The sequence below is a fragment of the Numenius arquata genome, chromosome 6 (assembly GCF_964106895.1).
Source record: "Numenius arquata chromosome 6, bNumArq3.hap1.1, whole genome shotgun sequence".
Classification (NCBI taxonomy): domain Eukaryota; kingdom Metazoa; phylum Chordata; class Aves; order Charadriiformes; family Scolopacidae; genus Numenius; species Numenius arquata.
The window spans coordinates 38,417,821-38,431,467 of NC_133581.1; the positions used below are offsets into that span (position 1 = coordinate 38,417,821).

The window sequence follows — 13,647 nt, forward strand, 5'->3', positions numbered from 1 at the left end:
CCTTAAAAATCTTACTCAAAACCTTTCTGTTCTGATATTGTTCTGATATTTAAAAGGTTCTGATATTTAAATTATGTTTAATGTTTAATGATATTAAAACATATTTAAATATGTTCTGATATTTAAAAGGTTACTTGGTATCACAAGCCAATCAGTACTTCCAAAAAGGGGGAGCAAGCGCTTTCTAATAGGGCTGGAGAAAGGGAGAACTTGTCACTCAGCATAAGACTTGTTGTCTGACTTCTTTCAAATGCTGATCAAAAATACACAGAATAGGAAAGTTAATTGACTATTTAAAATTACTGCTTTCTTTTAAAACTTCTAACTGTCACTCGACATTGTTCAGCTTCTTGGGGTTTCCAATAACTACTGTATTTTGCCAAGTTGGTAACTTTAGGCTGAGACTATTCCTTTGTATTGCTTTCTGAAAATTGACTGCTTTAATTGTTACATGTTCACATCATCTATTTAGAACAATTTTTCCTTTTTTTTTTTTTTTTTCCCCCCTTTACTAAAGAAATACTTAGGGAAATAAGACTTGAATGTCTAATATAGATATATACACTGTAAAAATTTCTTCAGTTGTTTAAAAAAAAATAAAATCAAATCTTTTTTGTCCAGGTCTTGCTTTCCCGTATCAACAATCAATCTATTACACAGGCGAACATAGGAGCCTTTCTAGATTATGCCATGAAAAAGGTATGTAAAAACCTGTAGTGTGAGATAAATTCAGAATTTTTATTTGGTGTTTTTTTCTCCTAAATCAGTCAGTGATGTGCAAGAAATAAGCTTATTTGCTGCCTATAACTGAAGTGAAACTACCTTAAAAATCCATGTTTACAAGTACAGCACAAACATACAGAGAAATACTTAATTTAGCTTAGTGTAGACCGAAGAGCCCTGTGGTTATTGTTCTGGTTGTGGCTGTAGGCCATGGAGCAGCAATAAATTAGCTAATCCTGGCACTTGTTTGCTTAACTGAGAGAAATAGCTTGGAACTACTTCTCCATCTCTCACCCCTGCCTTCTGCTCTTCATCCTCCTCCTCCTCCTCACTACCCTGCCTCTCGCCCCCCACCCCTCTCTCCAAAGAAACCAATCTTCTGTCAGGATAATTAGCATGCTGGGGCAAAGCCTGCAGGTCTGTGTGGCACCCAGTGGAATGGCCACCTCCATTGTGCGTGGGGCCTGTGAGAGTCATCACCAGTCACGTGGCAGGAAGCATAAGTTTTAGTCTAAAATCAGTACAGTTTTACGTGCCTCTGTCTTACCCAGAAGAAAAATGAACAGTAGCCGTTGATTCCTGTGATTATGCTGCTCAGAACAGTCCTATACATGCCTGATGCATAGGTTTTTTGTTTTTAAGTGTACCATTCTGTTGCCTCCACGCTAAAAGTCTGAACTTCTCCATCATTGAGATGCTGACGTAAGAACACTGTTGTGTTGTGCTCACTCTGCCAGCGATAAACGTTCTTAGAGCAGGAGTGCCACAGTTGGTATCTTTGTGTTGGGAAAGACAAACTGCTGGCCGTTTAGTTAAAGAAAGGTCATTGAGACCTGTGTATGGAGTGTAATTCGGTGAGGAGTTCAGCATGAAAACCACGCGAGTAATGTTACGTATGTGCATTGCAAAATAGGGGCGATTAAATACTCTTACAATGACAGATTATGTAAGGTATTCCAAAAAGGTAAGATATCCCATTGCTATCTTCCACTTCATCTTGAACTATAAGTAGAACCCTCCTGTGTGAGGTTGTTTTTAAAATCTGGAAGAAAATCTTTATACTGATTAACTTTTTCAACACAGTACTATCTGCAATGCCAGCTGTATTGTGTTAGCCCAGTACTACCGTAGAGATACTTATCTGTTCCCATTCTTTAATCCTGGCTGTGTGTTTCCTACTCACACGTGCATTTGGGCTTCGGGTGTGTAGGTTGGATTGGTCATTAATTTCAGTTGTTGCTTTTAGGCTTTAAACTCTTTGTAGAACTGGGTAATAAGGAATTCTGAAAATACTAAAAACTAGAGTGTGTTTCTAAACCATTTCAAACGGCTCCATCTGAAAGTGGATGTTTTACATAGCTCTATCCACCTGTCAATATTTTAAAGTTTTGTTATTTCTCCTGTAGGATGAGTGTTTTGTTTTTTTCTGTTATAGGTGAAAGAGGAGGAAGGAATGTCCAAGGTGTATTGGACGCTTCCTCCGTTCTTCCACCTGCCCTCACTCGTTGCTTGCTGTTTTATAATTTTTAAACAGTATCTAATGCATGTCAACTTGTCAACTTTCATGAGACAAATAGATAACTAAATGTAAGAAAAAACAATTCTGAAACTTAAATTGACAGGAAATCTTGATGTTGGATCTAGGACCTGGAAGCACATCTAACTACAATTTAAAAGCTGCCCGGCCTTCAAATTGTAATTTCTTCATAGATCTCTATCAATGTAATTTTAAGGCTCTGAAGTGGCTCACAAAGCGAGCTAACCATTATCGCTTGTATATTTTAAGTGATTTTGTGGGGATAATTTAAGGCAGTCATGTGAGTAGAGTGTTAGCAGCAGCTGCTGCTAAATGACAGTTCAGACTAAATCAGGTCAGTCTGAGTAGGGCAGAGCAGATCCAATACTCTGCCAGCAGTCACAGCGAAGTGCAATTTGTATCCAGTTAATAAGGGAGTATGCAAGAGTGAGTTTCATGTGTTTCTCACCAAAGCGCAGGCAATTCTGTCTTCCTGAGACACCTCTTTGTGGGTATTTTCATCCTTTTCCATGATTCTCCTTGTAGCCGGAAGATCCTCTGTGGCTTGTGCTTAATGAAGCGGGATTGTACTGGCGTGCAGTTGGAAATAGCACCTTTGCCATCACCTGTTTGCAGAAAGCATTTAATTTGGCTCCACACGAGTATCAGGACATCCCTCTGGTCAATCTTGCTAACCTCTTGATTCATTATGGTCTTCATTTGGATGCCAGCAGGCTCCTGCTGAAGGCTTTGGCCATCAATGCCTCTGAGGTAAGATGATGGCTTTTTGTCTTTGTTCAGCAGTGAATGTTCTTTCCTTTGTTATTTTCTAAGTACATGTTACTTGTACTTACTTACCTGGGTGTGCAGCTCAGCTTCCACCTTGTGATTTGCAACAGATTTTAATTCTCTTTTAAATTCCTGATCGCACTGTGGGTGATGCTGATTGCTGAGAATATAAACATCTAGAGCAGAAGTTCTTCTAAAATAGATGACAGGCTCTTTGCCTCCCGAAACCTGTATTATCAGCCGTGGCTCCAAGGAATCTAATCCTGGTGTTTTGGCAACGCTTTCATCTAAAACAGAAATCCGTAATGCTGTCAGCATTGTGTCTCGATTTTTAAAACCCTTAAAGTAGCACAGATGTCACCGACATCTTTGGCTGCGTAGACATCTTTCTGTGCCACTTGACTTTTTATCTGTACTGTTTTATTTGTCCCTAGTTTTCGTCTGTACACCTAGAGAAAAAGCTGTGCTCTAGTTGTTTGTATGATTTCACTTCCAGTCATGGATTCAAAACAGGGTTTTTTTATTTCTGAATGGTGACCCTATAAACATTTCGTCGGTTGTCACCTGTCACATAGAAATTGCTGTATAATCTCTGTGAACTACTGGACTGGCCAGAACATTGCAGGGACCACCCTTTCTCTAGTGAGTAATTTTGGCCTTAACATCTGAGATGCTTCAGTAAGAAGTTCAAGTGACTTTTTCCTGTGCTTCTCCCACTGTAGTCAGATAAACAGACAGCTTAAACCTGCCCGGCCACCAGTTATTGAGCATGTAAAAAAGAAAGAAAAAAACAAACAAACAAAAAAAAACCAAAAACAAAAAAAGGCAGAATAAACTTTTTCAGCATAGCATCCAGGAACAGTTTTGCAATTGTTTGAAAGGAATCTGACCCATTTGGGTGGCAGGTAAAGATTGCAAAAAGAAACGACAGCGAGAGAACTATGCTTGAATGATGTGCCTTAAGAAGAACGCTTGAAAGCACAGCCTTGGAGGGGAGGAGCTGAGGGATCTTTAGGACCATGCTGTGTGAGTAGGGCTTTTTTCTTCAAAAATACTGGCAAGTCCTACTTCGTTACTATAACGGCTGCTCCTATATTTTTCAGGCATTCTCAAGTCCTGTGATACCTATTGTATCAAAAAAATCTGGCAGGAGAATTTGTACTTCAATAGTATTTCCTGGGATATAATGGAAAGTAAATACAAATTAAAATGAATTACAGCTACGGGGAGTGAAGGATGTGCTACATTAGCAAAAGCTTTAAAAAAAATAATTAAAAACTCCTGTTGCTCAGCTTGTACCTTTTTCTGAACGGTGTTTAATAATACAAGCTAAAATGAGTTTGAAAAACTCTCAAGCTACTGATCAGTTTCCACGTTTTCACATGATGAATGTAAAATCATTTCAGTGGAAAAAAATGACTACTAAGTTACAATATCACAGTCATTATTATAGCATTATACAGTTAATTGCAGCAAATTACTTTGTGTAAGGGAAAGGATTTTCAGTCAACAAACAAAATGTAATACTTCACTATATGCCTGTACTAAAGTGCTAATTAAATTCTACCCACTGAAAAAGATGCTTATAATTTGTACTTTAAGAAAAAAATACTTATTTTAAGGAGACTAGCCAAAAGCAGCAGACAAAAATATTAAGTTTTATAAGGAATTGAAAGTAAACATTAGTGTATACCCCTAAGCTAGTGTGACATCGGTGTTTTCAGTAACCTAGTTCTGCTCCAGTAAATCCTGAACACTCTTGACAAATGAAATGCATCTGTCCTGCTAGAACTCCAGGAATATTTTCATGGTTTTGCTGACTTTTCATCATTTTAAAATGTCTTCAAGCATTTCAATTCAGTTCTTTGCTACTCTGCCCAGAAAGCATTGTGTTAAGATGGGTTATAAGTAACGTACTTCATGCTTCATTTCAGCTTCAGTGTGTATTTAACAGCTGTTTTTCATCACAGGAAGATGGAATCCTGAACACAACCTTAAGTCAAAACAGCTCTGGTTTAGCACTAGCTCATCAAGCTGTTCGTTCTCCGTTCTAAGAACCGGCAGTCCCTGTTCAAGAAGTTTTCTAAATTCTTCCCAGCCAAATTGGAGAGGGTGTGGATTGACGGGGTTTTTCCTGCTTGGCTTCAATTTTCAACAGCGAACGTACTTACGCTGGGGTATGTTGCTTTTCTCTTTGCAGCCCCTGACTTTTTTGAGCCTCGGAAACGCGTATCTGGCTCTGTACAACATTAGTGGAGCTCTGCAGGCCTTCCGGCACGCGCTGGATTTGACGACCAAGTGTTTGGAGTGTGAGAGCAGCCTGAAGATGATCCGCTGTTTGCAGTTTTATCCTTTCCTATACAACATCACCTCTTCCATGTGCAGCGGTAAGCAACTGCAGAAGGATGGGCCATAAGTGAAATAGTGTCTTGTTTGCACCTGAAATTCATGATTACTCTGCTTTTTTTTCTGCCAAGGATCCTCCCTTTTGCTTTAGAGCGTTTTCTCCTTGTGAGGACCAAGGTTGAGGCACTGCTTTTAATGGAAAAGTTACACTCCATTAAGAAGTGCTTGAGGATGACTTGAATATCTAGAGGGCTGCCACTGAGTGCAAATTACTTCCTGAGCGTGTCAGTAATACCTTAGCGGCCTCGCCGGTATCTCTTATTGGTAAATGAGGGATGCTGGATTCACTATTTATGGTGGCACACAGCCACTGCTGCGAAACTACTCAGCAGCCTCTTTGTACATCCCTTCAAATTTCACAGGCAGATGGATTTGTTTTCTTCAAGGTGAAGAAATTGGTGAAGAGCGGTTTAGTTTTAATCCAGATCTTTTTCAGTGTGTTCAGGACTTTGGAGGTCATTTTCTACTGTTCAGTTTTTATAGAACAGACTATATTGTGTCTACATATTTTTCTTTTATAAGGGTCTGTGGTCGCTGCTCTTAACCCTCCAAAACTCTGTGAGAATAATGACTTTAAACCCAATTTCTCTACCAAAAAAAACCCTTTAAATATTTTGAGATAGAATGCTTTGTTGACCTTGGTGACTACTTGTATTAAAAGAAAAAAAAAAAAACAAAACCAATAATAGCTTTTGGAGGTGGATTCTTTCATTTCAGTGAATTCCACTGGCCTATTTCAAGTATTTTGTCTATACTTGCCTATGGCTAATATGCTGCTGATGAGCAATCTTGAAGAGCATTTATGAATATATTTTGTAATCCCTTCCCTCCTTCTCTCTTAAATTGTTACTAAGGTATCTTTCCATCTAGTCTTTCCTTTGTTTTTAAATGAAAACCTCACATGAGAGAAATACTTCTGATTATTTTTTTTTACTTTTTTTTTTTTTGTGATTGCTAGGGCTTTCTCTGGTTTTTATTTTTATTTTTTTAATTCCCTCTCCTGTGGGAAGATGTGGAGAAAATCTCCTCTGATTTAGCACCTAGAATTACACTGTGTAAACATAGACTAGAGGCCGCCATATCTCCTGGTACAACGTGGATGATGCCATTGTAGGTGAAATTCCAAGAATATGCTATTAGAATAATACTATCTTTTATGGCCATATGCATTTTTGCTCTGATCGACAGCACATGGTTGTGCAGAGAAATGAATGCTGTTTGGCTAAATGTAGTGTAGTAAGTAGTAGTATGGCCCAACTGATGGGTCTCTTGCTGACTTCATAATGTCAACTCTTAGGCTGTTCTCTTTCATCGAATCTCTTCATGTCAGATTGCCCTTCTCTTAAAAATCCTTACAGGTACCATAAGCAGTAGCGGGACTTGCACATTTCATCGTGAGACACTGTTCTGGAAAAAAAAAAATCAATGTTTGTTTACTTCTTATTAAGACTTTCTTTAAAAATGGCTGTAACTCACAAGGTTAAAGTTGATCCAGTCAAACCTTAGTGATAGCCACTTGATTTTGAAGTTAAGCAGAAAGTAATTTAAAGAGACTTTCATAGAACTGAGATGGTAATGAGCAGTGGCTGTATTTTACGTCTTTCTTTTCTTCTATTTGCTTATCTTCCTTAAACTTGTCGTAATACTTAATCCTACAGGTGAATTGAAGATTGGCTGAAAGAGCTCAGAGGGTTGTGATTAGTAGCGCAGAATCTGGTTGCAGGTCCATAACTAGTGGTGTTCCCCAGGGGTCAGTACTGGGTCCAGTCCTCTTCAATATATTCATCAATGACCTGGATGAAGGGATGGAACGTACCCTCAGCAATTTTGCTGATGATACAAAGTTGGGAGGGGTGGCTGACACACCAGAAGGCTGTGCCGCCATCCAGCGAGACCTGGACAGGCTGGAGAGTTGGGCAGAGAGGAACCTGATGAAATTCAACAAGGGCAAGTGTGGGGTGCTGCCCCTGGGGAAGAATAACCCCCTGCACCAGTACAGGATGGGGGCTGACCTGCTGGAGAGCACCTCTGAGGAAAAAGACCTGGGAGTCCTGGTGGACAATAGGATGCCCATGAGCCAGCAATGTGCCCCTGTGGCCAAGAAGGCCAATGGCATCCTGGGGTGCATCAGGAAGAGTGTGACCAGCAGGTGGAGGGAGGTCATCCTCCCCCTCTGCTCTGCCCTGGTGAGGCCCCATCTGGAGACCTGGGACCAGTTCTGGGCTCCCCAGTTCAACAACAGGGAACTGCTCGAAAGGGTACAGCAGAGAGCTACAAAGATGATGAGGGGCCCTAGAACATCTCTCTGATGAGGAAAGGCTGACGGACTTGGGTCTTTTTAGTCTGGAGAAGGCTGAGGGAGAATCTGATCAACGCCTATAAATACTTCAAGGGTGGGTGTCAGGAGGATGGGGCCAGTCGTTTTTCAGTGGTGCCCAGGGACAGGACAAGAGGGAACGGGCACAAACTTGAACATAAGAAGTTCCATCTAAACATGAGGAGGAACTTCTTCACTTTGAGGGTGGCAGAGCCCTGGAACAGACTTTCCAGAGAGGTGGTGGAGTCTCCTTCTCTGGAGACATTCAAACCCCACCTGGACACGTTCCTGTGCAGCCTGCTCTGGGTGGACCTGCTTTGGCAGGGGGGTTGGACTAGATGATATCCAGAGGTCCCTTCCAACCCTGTATCATTCAGTGATACATTCTGTGATTCTGTGATACACTCCTCTAGTTTGGCTAGTTCTTGGCTGCTCTTTGCACTGATTCCTGATCCAAGATGTTCATTTTGAGGTCAACTATTACTGCATGTGCTGTTTAGGAAGTTTGTTTCTTGAGTGGGAGGAGAGACACATATCAAAAGTGCTTATGAGAAAAGTGTTCTCTTTCCTTTTCTGCTCACTTGGCCACAGGTTAACACACTGAGCGTGAATGTGTCCATCTGGTACGTTTGGGTTGCTTTTCTTTGTTAAGGAGTCTGTGAAGCTGCTAAATCAAGAGAAAGCTGGAAATGCCTTAGCATGTTAATTCGCTCGTTAAATTTCAGTATTCCTGTATTTAAGTATTTCATTCTATATTTATATTTTTGCCTTTTCCTGTCTTAATATTTATTTCTTTTTCATTTCTGTTTGTAATATCCCTTAGGTCCTCTTTTGTCTGAGTGCAAGAAACCTGAAAGCATGAACCTGACAAATAGTGTAAATGTTCTTTGTACGTTCTTGTGCAGAGTGTAAAATAAACATATTAGTTATTTCAACCTTAATCATGATTTGTGATCTAAGTCAAAACTCAGAATTCAGAAATGGAAAAGTAGATTTGCCTATCTTATTTTTATAAGTTTTGGGGAAATTTTGTTTCCCCGCTGTAAATTACAGCTGACTCGAGAGGAACCTTGACAGGTTGTATGAAAGTGAGGTTAAGTCTCCAAAAATCAGCATTATTTCAAGAATGCATGCCCAGAAATCACGCTTCGCACTTAAAAGTATCCTGAAATTTTGGGAGTCTTCTGTTCATCCTTCAGTCCAAAGAAAACAGTTGAAAAGAGATTGTAAGTTTTAATTTTGACCTTAAATACATCACGCAAAAGTATATACAATTATTCGACCACTACATAGAACCTAAAAAATGTGAACTGTATTTAAATGCTAATATTTAACATTCCCTGTTGCACTTAACAGCTTTTGTTAAAATGTTAATATCATGTAGACTTATAAAATTCATAAAGCAGCACAAGACTGCTCCTGTTTGGCTCGGTGACAGACTGGAAGGCACATTTTGATGATGGGATGCAAACTGAACACCACTTTTGCACACTTTCCTGAATGGGACGTTAGGTATAGAGCTTCTGCACATCTTAAGTACGTGGATCAAATATGTGCTTGACAATCCCGCTATCACTGGATCGTTACTTTGGGAAATTTTCACGGCCTTTCATATCACGCATTGCTGCTTGGGGACATCTGATACCGAATTTAGTTTGTCCTCTTGTTTTCATGCACTCGATGGCACGTCGTAACTATTTATATCCATCTCCTTTGAGATGGATGTGTTACGCTGAAAAACTTCCCAAGAAACTGGGATGTCAGATGTTGTCTCTAGTTTAATACCTTGTTTTGATCAGCACTCATTGGTTATTTCTGAAGGTGACAGCGGTAGGGCTGCCCGTGCTTTGGGTCGGAGGCCCATGCAATAGCTGTGGTTTGGCTTCGCCTGTCAAAAGCCTCTGTTCCCAAGAACTGAACTCGGTAGCGAGACACGTTGTTCCTTGCTCTGCTGCCATCAGCCATCGGCAGAACCCAACACATGGTCAGTGGGAGTTATGTGTTAGCGTGGCATGGAATACGGGATCAAAAATCTGAATTTATAGTCTGATTTTTATTACAGTATGTGTTACATTCCAGTAGGTGGAATGGGAATTTTCTCAAGCATGTTGGGACATTTGCTGTTAGCACAGGACTTTGGAAGTGCGATAGACTAATGCTGACTTGGATGCCTGCTTATATGCTCCCATCTGTACTGCTGACTGGTACTTTTTTTTTTTAACTTACCTCTATTCTAGATAGAAACTTATATTTCAAACCCAAGTCGCTTTGTGCATGTGAGAAGAGGAATTAAAAACCTCAGGCCAACACTCTTCTATTTAACTTCTGCCTCCTATATTGAAGTTTATATAAATGTCTGCTTTCATTATAAAAGGGTTTCTAAATCCGCAAAGGTTTTTGGTGAGTTTTTTCTTATGGAGGGGGGTGTGTGAGGTGTCCAAAATTTGGTACAGCTATGTCATGTATGACATGTATTTTAGGCAGCTGCAGGAGCTCAATCAGTTGCAGCTGCCATGGATGCTATACATTAACAATGCTACAGTACTACATCTGCCTCTGTTACTTGGACCAACGTACTGCCTTATTCCCAAATAACTTAGAAAACGGTCGGAAAACTTCACTGTCAGTGGAGAATCCTGTGGTGGTCCTTCCAGATGTGACTTGGCAACTGTAAGGATGTTGCTCTACTGAATGATGAACTGTTACGTTGCTGGCAAGTCGGTTCCTGAAGGACGTTATGTAGCAGAAACTTGATGTTGCTCGACAGATCCCGGAGCAGCCATACTGACACACAAATAACGGAACCAAGAGACTTCCATAACAAGCGTTAAAAAAAAAAAAAAACCAAAAAAACAACTTAACGTGAAAAACACGGTCAACTCTCAGAGCTTCAGAAACGGGATGCTTTGGCTTTGTGCTGCTAATTAAACCAGTAGAGAAAGGCAGCATTGTTTTTGTCTGATATTGAAATGGTGCATTGCAGAGGTTGGTTTTGCACACCTTTGAGGTTTAAAAAATTGCAAGTAGCTTCTGTCATGCCATAAGGCCTGTAGAGGAATATCCACCTAACGCCTGAGGGATTATTCCTGTGGCATTCCATTGGCTGATGTGAGCATTAAGGTGTTGTCAGGCCTTATTAAAAGGTTACAATATACTGAGCATATTTTTAGCGTGATGGTCGCTGGCCGTTGAAACGTGCCGATTTGTTAATTGCTGTTGCATAATACTTTTCCTTATGTGTGTAAACAGAATTGCTGCTTGGACAAGCAGAAGTCGTTTGTACCCAAAATGTTTTTATCTGACTGTGAGCATCTACCTCTGACAGTTGCATTCATTATGAGCTCATGCCCTTCACGTTCTTTTAGGCAAGATCAAAATTCAAAATCTTAAACTGTATTATTAGAATGAGTTTTCTTGCTCCTGGGCTTCAGGGGGTTGGACTAGATGATTTTTAAAGGTCCCTTCCAACCCAAACCATTCTCTGAGTCTGTTCAAAACCTGAAGCATAACTTGTTTCAAGCTTCTCTTTTCCTTGGTCTCGCTGTCTTTCAGTACTTGGCAGGATAGTGCTTTTACAGTAAAGCTTTTTGCTACTCACTTGGAAGTAGTGGCAGTGTGAGTACGTGAAGAACGTATGTGCCTGCCATCAGGATATCTGAATGCTTTTGTGCAGTGAGCGTGTACGTTTGGAAGCAATACATACTTCCTTATGACTTAGCTCTGGAACGTGTACAGCAAAAGCTTAATGATCCACTTTAAGTATGGGTTTAGTGCCCTCTTGTGGTGCAAATACCCTGCACCACATGAAATCAAAAGTCTTGTTTTATTTCATCTACTTCCTCTTAAAATAAAACGTGGGGAGAGGGAATCTGATGTTTTAAGTGTATAGATTTTTCCTTTGTCCCCCCCAGCACTTAAGTTCTTACAAAGTTAATAAGCTTAGACCTTTAAGCAAATTGACCTGAAGAGGAGAGATTGACCTGAGAGGAGAATCTCTGCTTGAAACTCCGATAGTAAGCTTACGGACGTGCTGAAATCAACATCACAGTTCAAGCCTCTGACTCTTAACAGCTGCAATCCCTATAGCCATTTCAGATACACAAACACTTAGCAAAAGCATCACATACACTTTCTTTACAATAGCGTGTTAAAATGTAGAAAGGTGAAATACTTTGCATTTTTAAATGCACCTTTCACTTACACAGTGATCCCCTACAACCCATGACTGACCTGATGGTCCCAGCAAGGGGCTGCTAAATTTCGTGTATGTTTGCTATAGCATGAGGTCCTTTTAGACGTTTTTATCATAAGAGCATTTTACTTTCCTTCTTTTCAAGCTGCTGTATCTTGAGTGAGGAATGTTCATCACTTACGGTATTAATAGGTGGAAAGAGGAGAAGAGTGTTGGGATTAGCTCAGAATTTAATCTTGTTTTAGTTGAAGCAAAATGCCAGAATCTATACTAGTTGTATGAGATTCTGAACTGAACACTACTGTATGTTTAAAATTCAACTTTTCCTTTCTTTGACTTGCATATCATGTGATGGCAGAATTCTTGAGTGCTCCCGAGCCTTATTTAGACTCCACAAATGTTACCGCTCTTATTTGTTAGTACTCTTATTTTTATCTGATTATATTAATGGAAAGGATGGGATCCATGATCATTCATTTATCTGTTGCTTTTACACTCTCTCCATTGTCTTATGGGAAAGTTCAGCTGTATGATCAGAACAGTAGGCACCAGCAGGGCTGTTAAACAAGCAGAAGTCTATGAAGCACGTGAGCAGCTTGTCAGAGCCATCAGAAACACATCGTGGCAAGCGTTTGCATTGTCATTTAATAGTAGCATAGAGAAAGTGGGTTCTGTTTTCAACAGGAGTGGTTCTAAAAATCAATGTTATCATTTGAAGTGAAATACTCAGTTCCTTATTCCTACCCCCGCATACCTGCTCTTCACTGTATGTGTTCCACCGGGGATCTGAAAATCAAGCTGGATTCTTTCTTCCTTGAGCATCTGTGGCAAGGGACACCATAGAGTGTTGGTCCAGCTGAAAGATCTGCTGGTGCTGCACAAATTGGGCTCTTAGGAGTAAGAGGTGGTTAAATTGTGCTTGTGTAGAATGAAAACATCTTACTGAACGTGGGCAGGTGGGAGATACGGAGAGTGAGGACTGCTTTTTGTCCCCTTTGGAGGCAGGCATCCCTAGGGGTGGAGGTGTCAGGAAATGTCAGACACGCCTCTGACTGGGGGATCCTGGAGAAATCTGATGGGAGAATGTGGTCTGGGGGAGGAACGGGACCTAATTATTCTTTCAGTTTTGTTTTCAGCTGGTGATTGGACCACCAGCCCAGCGAGGAAACAGTTCCTACCGTCCACAATAATCCTGCAATAATCATGGCATTCCTAGAATTTTAGTGTTGTGATCTGGAAGGCAGTTGACCAGACACAGTCTTTTCGATGCTTTTTACTATTTGATTTAGTGCCTGCTGTATAAATCAGATCTTTCCCTGAAAAGTCTTTGTCTAGTGTCTCTTGAGTGGCTGAAAGTGAAGGACCATGCTGAGCTCACTTTGAAACCTTTCCTTTCCAAGCTCCATGTATTTTTCTTCTCAGTGCTATGCAGGGATGTATCGATTGGGATTCTTAAATTTAAAAATCAAAGAATGGGGTACTATGTTAAACCTGGCATTTTTAGCTACACCAGTATCCAAAGGCTGTACACCTATTGCTCATGCACATCACTTCCAAGCTACTGCTTGGATGTTAGGCATCTGCAGGGTTTCTGTAAAGGCAAACAAAGCCTCCTGTCTTTAAGTATATCTCTGTTGCTCAAATATCATTCTTTTTTGCATTTGTTAAACATGCTAATAGGCGATTTTGGTCTGCAGCTTCTTT

General features: G+C 40.4%; 1 protein-coding gene across 1 annotated transcript in view; it reads left to right on the forward strand.

Moving 5' to 3' along the window:
* Positions 1-13,647, forward strand: part of TTC17 (tetratricopeptide repeat domain 17) — a 63,871-nt gene that overhangs the window by 23,944 nt on the left and 26,280 nt on the right. The window contains exons 14-16 of the mRNA XM_074148410.1: positions 622-699; positions 2,786-3,010; positions 5,229-5,415. Coding sequence (XP_074004511.1) covers positions 622-699; positions 2,786-3,010; positions 5,229-5,415 — 490 coding nt within the window. The remainder of the gene's footprint in view (positions 1-621; positions 700-2,785; positions 3,011-5,228; positions 5,416-13,647) is intronic.